The sequence below is a fragment of the Dipodomys ordii genome, unplaced genomic scaffold, assembly GCF_000151885.1.
Source record: "Dipodomys ordii isolate 6190 unplaced genomic scaffold, Dord_2.0 Scaffold105, whole genome shotgun sequence".
In the NCBI taxonomy this organism is placed as follows: domain Eukaryota; kingdom Metazoa; phylum Chordata; class Mammalia; order Rodentia; family Heteromyidae; genus Dipodomys; species Dipodomys ordii.
Genome location: NW_012267321.1, coordinates 104,226 through 113,923, shown reverse-complemented (window position 1 = coordinate 113,923; position 9,698 = coordinate 104,226). Strand labels below are relative to the sequence as shown.

General features: G+C 43.5%; 1 protein-coding gene across 1 annotated transcript in view; it reads right to left on the bottom strand.

Annotated features, from left to right (window-relative positions):
- Window positions 1-9,698, bottom strand: part of LOC105994128 (vomeronasal type-1 receptor 96-like) — an 80,860-nt gene that overhangs the window by 56,388 nt on the left and 14,774 nt on the right. The window contains exon 2 of the mRNA XM_013027558.1: window positions 2,015-2,716. Coding sequence (XP_012883012.1) covers window positions 2,015-2,716 — 702 coding nt within the window. The remainder of the gene's footprint in view (window positions 1-2,014; window positions 2,717-9,698) is intronic.

Genomic DNA, 9,698 nt, shown 5'->3' with positions numbered 1-9,698 from the left:
TTCCCAGATGAAAGCATTTAAATTCACAACACCTATAGCAGATAATAGCCAGGGGAAATGGGATAATGAAAAGTTTTCTGGCTTCTTCCTACCTCATGGTCTCCTCAGGGCTGAGAGCTGGCTCAAAAGGCCCAGCTTCCTTGAGACATTCTGGCATCCTGGAAAGGCTGAGTCTGGCCAGACTCCACTATAGAGAAGGCTTGTGATAAAGAAGCTTTTTGTCATTGATGTCTGGACATCAATCAGTATCACCCCCTGCCTGGCTGGCATTGTTTACTGGGCATCCATCAAATCTTCCCACAGGAGCTGCAAACCACTCTAACAGGGGACAAGGTGCAAACACTAAGTTTATTAATTAGATGAACACATTTGCCATTTGAAGACGTGTTTTTTTTTATCCAAGTCAAACTCATCAGAAAGTAAACTTCAGGGTGCAGTTGGTTATTAAACTTTGATTCTCAGAGCCCTAGACCCAGAATAACAGGTACCGATGGGCTCAATTGCTCAACCAAAGGTTATAGAGCTGCAGATGGATCAAAAAAACAAGACTAGGGCTGGGAAGGTGGCTCAGTGGTACAGTGCTTGCTTTGCATGCATGAGGCCCTGGGTTTGATTCCTCAGCACCACATAAGCAGAAAAAGCCAGAGGTGGCTCTGTGGGTCCAGTGGTGAAGAGCTTGCCTTGAAATGAAGAGCTGAGAGACAGCGCCTTGGCCCAGAGTTCAGGTCCAAGACTGGCAAAAAAAAATAAATAAAAGAAAGAAAAATATAGATCCTTCATGAAACTGAATTTTCTTCAACACTAACATTCTACCACAGAACCACTTAGAGTTTTTTCTGTGAGTAATTGAGCTTAGAGTCTCACTGACTTTCCTGCGCAGAGTGATTTAGAATGATGGTCCTCAGAGCTCAGAGCTCAGATTCCCAAGCAGCTGGGATTTTAGGCATGAGCCACTCATGCCTTGCTGTGGTTCTACGCTTTCTCATGGACTACATCTTTGTTTGTCATTGGCTGTATCCCTGTTCCGCATTGGCTGGGTGATGCTTTGTCATTGTATGACCAGCATTCATAGGATGATCCAATAAAATTCCTTGTAACAAACAGCACTGTTAGTAGAATTAGAATTTAAGGAAGAAATGGACAGTTTAATAGCTGTATTTCATTTTATCCCACCAATAGTATTTTATTTTATTTTATTTTTTGGTCCGGTCATGGGGCCTGAACTCTGGTCCTGGGCGCTGTCCCTCAGCTCCTCAGCTCAAGGCTAGTGCTCTACCACTTGAGCCACAGGGCCACTTCCGGCTTTTTTCTTTTTGCTTATGTGGTGCTGAGGAATCGAACCCAGGGCCTCAGGTATGCAAGGCAAGCGCTCTACCACTGAGCCAACTTCCCAGCCCTCCCACCAATAGTATTTTAAACAACTAAATAAGGTAAAACTTTTTGTAACATCCCCCCACCAACACACACATTAGTACCTCAGTGGTTTGAAAGGGACCTCAGAGTTTGAAAGTTACAGCATATCTAAATTTGAACAGCCCTTCCAGTGCTCATACCCACACAGTTGCTTCCATGTACATTACTAGAATTTAATCTGGTTTTTTTTTTCTTTTTTACTTTTTTGTTGGTCGTGGGGCTTGAACTCTGGGCCTGAGTGCTTTCCCTCAGCTCTTCAGCTCAAGGCGAGCACTCTACCACTTGAGCTATAGCGCCACTTCCGGTTTTCTCGTGGTTTATTGGAGATAGGAGTCTCACGATCTTTCCTGCCTGGGCTGGCTTTGAACCACGATCCTAAGATCTCAGCCTCCGGAGTAGCTAGGATTACAGGCATGAGCCACCAGTGCCAGGCTTAATCTGCTTTTGAACAAAAATTTCAGCTTTCCAATCAGCCACTGAATGCTTTGTAACAACTGATAGTTCTCCATGAAAGAGACAGGGCACATGAGGAAAGCATATTATTATTCTTCATGAGGAAAAAAGGGGACACGGTCGGGTAGCATGCTGCTAGAATACAAACCATCACCTCCAAGGTAGGGATTTTCACTGCTGTGTAAAAGTAATAGAAATTGGTGATGTTGTTGAAGCAATAGAAACACAGGAAACAGCTGACCAACAGCCGGATGGTGTGGGTGGCCTTTCTCTTGGGTGCTGGCTGGGTGGCAAGGCTAAAACTATGTAGGTGCTGAGCTATCTGGTGGTGTTGGTAGAGAAGCCTCATCATGTAGAGGCTGGTGATGATCATGAGGATTATAAACACAAGATCTGGAAATAATAAGATAGACATATAATACCCTGATCTATTGTCTTCAAGCTGAGGAGTATGACCATATTCATTGGAAAACTCAGAACCAATGAGAATGAAATTGATTTTGGCTTTCATAACCTTAACTACTGGGGCATAGATGAGCATATTGACAACCCAGAAGAACAAGAAAGAAGGGAAAATCCACACTGAAGACTTAGATTTAAGCCTCACGCACTGGGCACGACTGGAGCTGATGGTGATGTCCTGAAACACACTGAGGAGTGAGGTGGTACAGATGGACAGATCCTGGGTGACTCTGAAGAGGCACACCACTGCCTTGCAGCCCACATCGTCCAGAAAACGTTGTACTCCAAAGGATGCCATGATATTTGGCACAAGTGTGAAGGTGATGTTCAGGATGTTGACCACAGTCAAATGTATGAATATGGCATTGATGGGCTTCTTCAGATGACGCTGGAATGAAAACATGTATAGATAGAGCATGGAGAGCAGGAATACCAATGCACAGCTGGACTATGAGGAAAAGCCCACATATTGATTCGCCGGAGAACATTGTGAGTGGCATTGTAAGGTCTGATGTCTAGAGCAGCCAGATAGTTGATACCAGAATGAAAAATCAGTGCACTAGGTTATCGATCCATTCTAGATGGTTCTTGAGGAAGAATATGAGGACGATGAAAATCAGTTTCAGGCCCAGGAGTGGTACTTCCGGAATGGAATCTCAAAGGTTCCAGAGGATCTTTGAGTACAGAAACTGATGAGATTATAGGAGGGAAACCCTGGGTCATATCTCGGGTCCTAGTGCCTTTGCTAGGAGAACTGTGGGTCTGTGGTACACAGAAATTTGCATAGTATAAGAAATTTTCTTTGGGGCTGGGAAGGTGGCTCAGTGGTAGAGCGCTTGCCTTGCATGCATGAGGCCCTGGGTTCCATTCCTCAGCACCACATAAGCAGAAAAAAAGCCGGAAATGGTGCTGTGGCTCAAGTGGTAGAGCGCTAGCCCTGAGCTGAAGAGTTGAGGGACAGTGCCCAGGCCCAGAATTCAGGCACCATGACTGTCAAAAAAAAAAAAAGAAATTTTCTTTGCTCTCCAGATTATATTTGCTGTGTGCCTGTGCCTCTGTGTGTGTGTGTTTGTGTGTCTCCCGGCTCGTGCGCACAAGCTCATTTCAAATCTTGCAGCTTGACATCAGTGTTTGAATGATATCCTTGTGGTGTTTTAGTCTTGTTCAAACCTAAGAGCTTCACCTCCATCTTTTTGCTAATTAATTGGAGATAAGTCTCAGAGACATTCCTGCTTGGGTTGGTTTCATATCATGATCTTCACATCTCAACTCCTTGAGTAGCTAGGATTATAGGCATCAGCTGCCAGTGTCCAGCTACAATGTCTCATTTGAAAACACATCTGATCAGTAGTGCATGAGAAAGCTTAGGGACAGACTATTAGTTCAAGCTCCAGCATCCCCAAAGAAATGTTTACCATCCCAGGAAGATTTCCAGGTAAAATGCTTCCTGTGAAGAAATTACAAACTGGGAAAATTTTTGGGTAAAATGTTTATAAACTAAGCTTCAAAAGAGGAGTGGCTAAATATACCAGATGTGAGCATGGTTTCACACACCTCATGAAAACTCAATGAAGCATTGTGCTGACCATGGTTCTATTTTAGCATGCCTTGATATGAAATGCAGTCATTATCATGTGACTCCAGAGATGAAATGCCAAGGTATTTCTGGAAGGAAATGACACAAAAATCTACAGAAACAACCCTTGCTCTATGATAAAACACTGGGGCAATGGAACAGGAGCCTAAGATTCAAAGTAGGTTTCAGCTCACCTCTTTCCTCTACGAAGTGATCACTGGAAGTGAGCAATATATAGCAAGAGACCTAGGAAATCTACCATGCAACAGATTCAGTATATGTAAATGATGAATGTTTTGATCATGCAGAGATCTTGTTATTATTATCATGTTAAAATCTATGATTTCCCTAGCATTGTATCTGTGGTACTGAAATTTTTCCATTGAGGTTGGAGGAATAAAGTCACTTGCTGTTTGGAGAGTCTGGTGGTCATTATGACAGTTAAAGGGTGAACGAATGCATCAGTCGTACTCAGTAGACACTTATGGAAAAGGAACTACTTAACTTGTGGTTAGGACAGGATGGGAAAACTGGGAAGGGCAGAGGTAAGGCTGACATTACCCAAAAAGAAATGTACTATAGAAGATGCACTGTGGCTCAAAGTAGCAGAGCACAGCCTGGAGCTTAAAATCTCAGGGACAGCATGTGCACCCTGAGTGGAAGCCTTACAACAGACAGATATTTATCCTCATTTTCTTAGTTATGAAATAGTAACCCTGTATACTAGCTTTATAATAAACATACAAAATAATAATGACAATTAAAATGACAAAAAGTGGGAAGAGTGCGATTCTCATATCCGTCATTCACAGAATTGATAAGCTATAAGATAAACATCTGAGAAGGCTGCCAGTGGTTTACACTTGTAATCCTAGCTACTCAGGAGGCTGAGATCTAAGGATTACTGTTAAAAGCCAGTCTGGGCAGGAAAGTCTGTGAGACTCCTAAATCCAATTAACTACCAGGACACCAGAAGTGGTGCTGTGGCTCAAGTGGTAGAGTGCTTGCTTTGAGTGGAGGAGCTTAGAGACAATGCCCAGGCCCAGAGTTCAAGCCCCATGGCTGACAATAACAAGAAAAGAAAAGAAAGCATCTGTTAATTGGCATCAGTGGCTCTCTCCTATATCCTAGGTATTCAGGAAGCTGAGATATGAGGATCATGATTGGAAACCAACAGACTTCAAAAGTCTGGAAGTGGAGAAGCTGGAAGTGGAGCTGTGGCTTATGTGACAGAGTCTTAGCCTTGAGAACAAAAACTCAGGGACAGTGCTCAGGCCCTGATTCAAGCCACAAGACAGGCAACTGATAATCAAATAAATACACACGCATACATACATACATAAATTACATCTGTAGCTCAATCAATACCTTATTAATAGAGTTTACCCCTTTCCTGGGTTACTGCAGATGAAGTCAATCTAGAAAACATTGAAGTTTATACATTCCATTCAGGAAACATTATTGCAACCCGGTTTCATATCTCAACATGTATAGCAGGCAATATTGTAAGGTTGGGGTAAGAGGTTGATGAAGTTTTCTTACTTCTTCCTACCTCATGTTTTTCTCAAGGCTGAGAGCTTCTCAATGCTCATTCACGGGGCACAGCTTCCTGGAGGCAGTCTCGCATCGTGGGTAGGCTGCCTGTGCCCAGTCTCGACTATGTACCATATCAGGGTGATGAGGCTTCTCCCAGTGGATGTCAATCAGTGTCACCTGCTGTCTGGATAGCCTTGTTTACGGGGCGTCAATCTAATGTCCCCTCAGGAGAGGCAATCTGTCTCCCAGGTGCTTAAGGAATCGCTTAGAAAACACATTATGTTTATCGATTAGAATAATACAAGTCAAACTCATCAGAAAGTAATCCTCAGGATGTAGCTGGTTATTAAAAGTTAGTTCCTACAGCCCTGGATGTATCCTGAGCTTGGAGCAAAACCCAGAATGCTCTCTGCCTTTTCCACTGGGCTTTGCCACCATGGGTGATCCTGTGCCCTGGCTCTGCAGAGTACCGGATCAAGTGCACCAGGGCTGGGGGACTCCAGGACCCCACAGCACAGGGGTCATAAACTAGCACACAGGAAATGCTAGAAAGTTTTCTTTTCTCAAAGTCTCTGGATACACATTGAAAAACTAGGTTACAAAATAAGAACAGACAATATCTCCTGTCTCAACAGACAGAATCTCACCCAACTAACAGAGACTTGTAGAACTTGTATCAGTCAGGATCCCAGAAGAATATCTCTAGACACATCAGAGTGAAACCTTTGCACTTCAAGAACAAGAAACTATTTTTAAATGAAGCAAAAACCAAAGGAAGAACTTTATTACAACGGAAAGAAGATAGTATTACTGCAGATTTGTTCACAGTAACTCTGAATTCAAGGAAAGCCCCTAGCAGCTTTGGAGGACAGTAATGGAAACCCAAACTGGGGTAACCTAGAAATGTAATAGTCACAATGGATGGTGTAAGGAAACTTTTCCATGAAAATCATAGACCAAGAATCCATGAACACTAAACCCGCACTACAAACCAGAATAAAGGCAAGATGACAATCTGAAAAGAATAGTCAAAGTCAAGGAAACAAAGCACTGAGTAAAAAGCTCTTGAAGACTAATAAATACAAGAAGAGGAAGGAAGCATACTGCAGGAAAACAACAAAATATCAGGAAATGAGACTTTTCTTTTTTTTTTTTTTCGGTCATGGGGCTTGAACTCTTGGCCTGAGCACTGTCCTTCAGCTCTTCAGCTCAAGGCTAGCGCTCTACCACTTGAGCTACAGTGCCACTTCCGGTTTCCTGGTGGTTTATTGGAGATAAGAGTTTCAGGGACTTTCCTGCCTGGACTGGCTTTGAATCTCGATCCTCAGATCTCAGCCTTCTGAGTAGCTAGGATTACAGGCATTAGCCACTGGCTCCCGACATGAGACATGTTTCTTTCTAGATACGAATGGGCTCAACTCCCCAATCAGAAGAAGTAGAGTAGCAGATTGGACCAAAACAAAAATCCCTAGATTTCATGTGAGTTTTTGTTTTATTGTTTTTGTCAGTCATGGGGCTTGAACTAGTGTCTGGGCACTATCTCTCAGATCTTCAGCTCAAGATGAGCCATAATGCCACTTCGTTTTCTGGTGGTTAATCGGAGATAAGAGTCTCATGGACTTTGCTGCCCAGGCTGGCTTTGAACCAGGATCCTCAGATCTCAGCCTCATGAGTAGCTAGGATTACAGGTGTTAGCCACCAGCATCAGGCTCATCTAAATTTTGTTGTCTCCCACAAAGTCATTTCACAGTCAAAAGAAAAACACAAATTCTGAGTAAAAGCTTGGATAAAGATATTTCATGAAAATGCATCTTGCAAGAAAGGCCATGTAGCCATGTATTTTTCTGACAATATAGACTTTCCATTAACATCAGTATTAAGAGACAAGGAAAGCCCTTACATATTAACAAAGGACATAATCCACAAAGAGGTAATCATAGTGGTTAATATTTATATGCACCAAACAATGGAGGACATAAATACATTGGAGAAATACTCTTAGACTTACAGAACATGATAGACCCCAACACAACAAGAGTGGGAGACTTTAACATCCCATTCTCACCAAAGGATTTGTCAACCAAACAAAAGCTCAGCAAAGAAGCTTCTGAATTTAATGACCACAGTATCCAAGTAGACATCTACAGAGTATTGCACCCAACAACGACAGGGCTCACATTCTCAGTGGTGCATGGAGCAATCTCCAAAACTGACCATATCCTAGGACACACTGCAAGCCTGAGGATGAAGATAACTCTTGGTGTCCTATCTGATCACAATGGAATGAAACTGCTCCTCAATAACAAAACACTGCTGAAAACTCTCACACATATGAACAACAGGTGGGTCACAGAAGAAATAAAAGATGAAATCAGAAAGGTCTTATGATTCAAGAAAATGAAAACACATCATACCAGGGCCTTAAGGATACTACAAAAGCAGTATTGAGTGGAAACTTCATAGCACAAATTGTGCAAATAAAGAACAGAGAAACAGTACAAATGAATGGCCTCATGATGCAACTAATGGTGCTTAAAAACAGGAACAAACCAAACACTAAACTACCAGATGGAGAGAGACAGTAAGGAATAGGGGGTCTTGGAAGGTGGCTCAGTGGTAGAGTGCTTGCCTTGCTTGCATGAGGCCCTGTGTTTGATTCTCAGCACCATATAAGAAGAAAAAGCCAAAAGTGTTATTTGTGGCTCAAGTCAGAGGGCCCTAACCTTGAGCTGATGAGCTGAAGGACAGCACCCAGGCCCAGAGTTCAGACTCCATGATTAAAAAAAAGATTAGGGGAGAACTAAATAAAGTAGAGACTGAAAGTATTGTACATAGGGGCTGGGAATATCACTTAGTGGTGGAGTGCTTGCCTAGCATGCATAAAACCATGGGTTCAATTCCTCAGTACCACATAAACAAACAAAGTGGGAAGTGGTGCTGTGGCTCAAGTGGAAGAGTGCTAACATTGAGCAAAGGAAGCTTAGGGACAGTGGTCAGGCCCTGAGTACTAGCCTAGGGATTCATGCATGCTAGGCAAGCACTCTACCACTAAGCCACATTTCCAGTCCCTGACCAATAATAGTTTAAGTAATTAAGCAATATAAAACTTTTTTTTGAGCTGGGTACTGGTGGCTCACGCCTGTAACACTAGCTACTCAGGAGGCTGAGATCTGAGGATCAAGGTTCAAAGCCTGCCCAGGCATGAAAGGCTGTGAGCCTCTAATCTCCAATTAACCACCAGAAAACCAGAAGTAGGGCTGTGGATCAAGTGGTAGAGTGCTCGCCTTCAGCTGAAGAGCTGAGGGACAAGGCCCAGAGTCAGAGTTCAAGCCCCAAGAAACAACAAAAATGAAAAAAATAAACTTAAAAAAATTATTGTCAAGATCTGGGAAGGTGCCTTAGTGGTAGGGTGCTTGCCTTGCATGCATGAGGTACTAAGTTTGATTCCTCAACACCACATAAGCAGAAAAAGCAGGAAGTGGCTCTGTGGCTCAAGTGGTAGAGCGCTAGCCTTGAGCTGAAATGCTGAGGGACAGCTCCCAGGCCCAGAGTTCAGGAACCACGACCCCCCCCAAAAGTTAATATACAGAGGGGTTACAGTTACATTAGTAAGGTAATAAATACATCGTTTGACAAACTTGTTACACTTTCCCTCCTTTTACTCCTACTTTCTACCTCCTCCCTCCTACCTCCTAACCACCCAAAATTTGTACAGATCATTTCCAACATATTGTCTTCTGTATATTGATGTTGCGTTGGCTCACTCCTTGTCCTTTATCTCACCGCTCTGTTGCTCCCCTTCCCTTTAATAATTCAAATACAGGAGACGGTGGAAGATGGCAGAGGAGAAGCTGGAATCTGAACAAGCTCTCTCATAGAAAGCAGTTTTAGAGTTCCAGTGAAGAGTCCTAAGCCAGAGAATCACACCAAGTGTGCCATCACAGGACAGAGAGTTAGAAAAAGAGAGGGGAAGGCAAGACAACGAGACACATCTGAGCGCTTGCCAGCAGCCGCCTTGGCAGCGGCAGGGTCGCGGTGGCGACCGCAGCCATACCTGAGCGCGCACACAGAGAGTCCGGGACGAAGGAGCAAGACGCAGCGGGTGAGCGGATTCTACTTAATACCAGTAAGAACCGAAAAGGAGCGGACATCTTCATCCTGCAGTTTGCAGACCAGAGACGACCCAGGATCCAAGACTCGGTGTGAGTAGAAGCCCGACATCCTCACTCCTTCTCAGGGAGCAGAGGAGGGAAGGCCA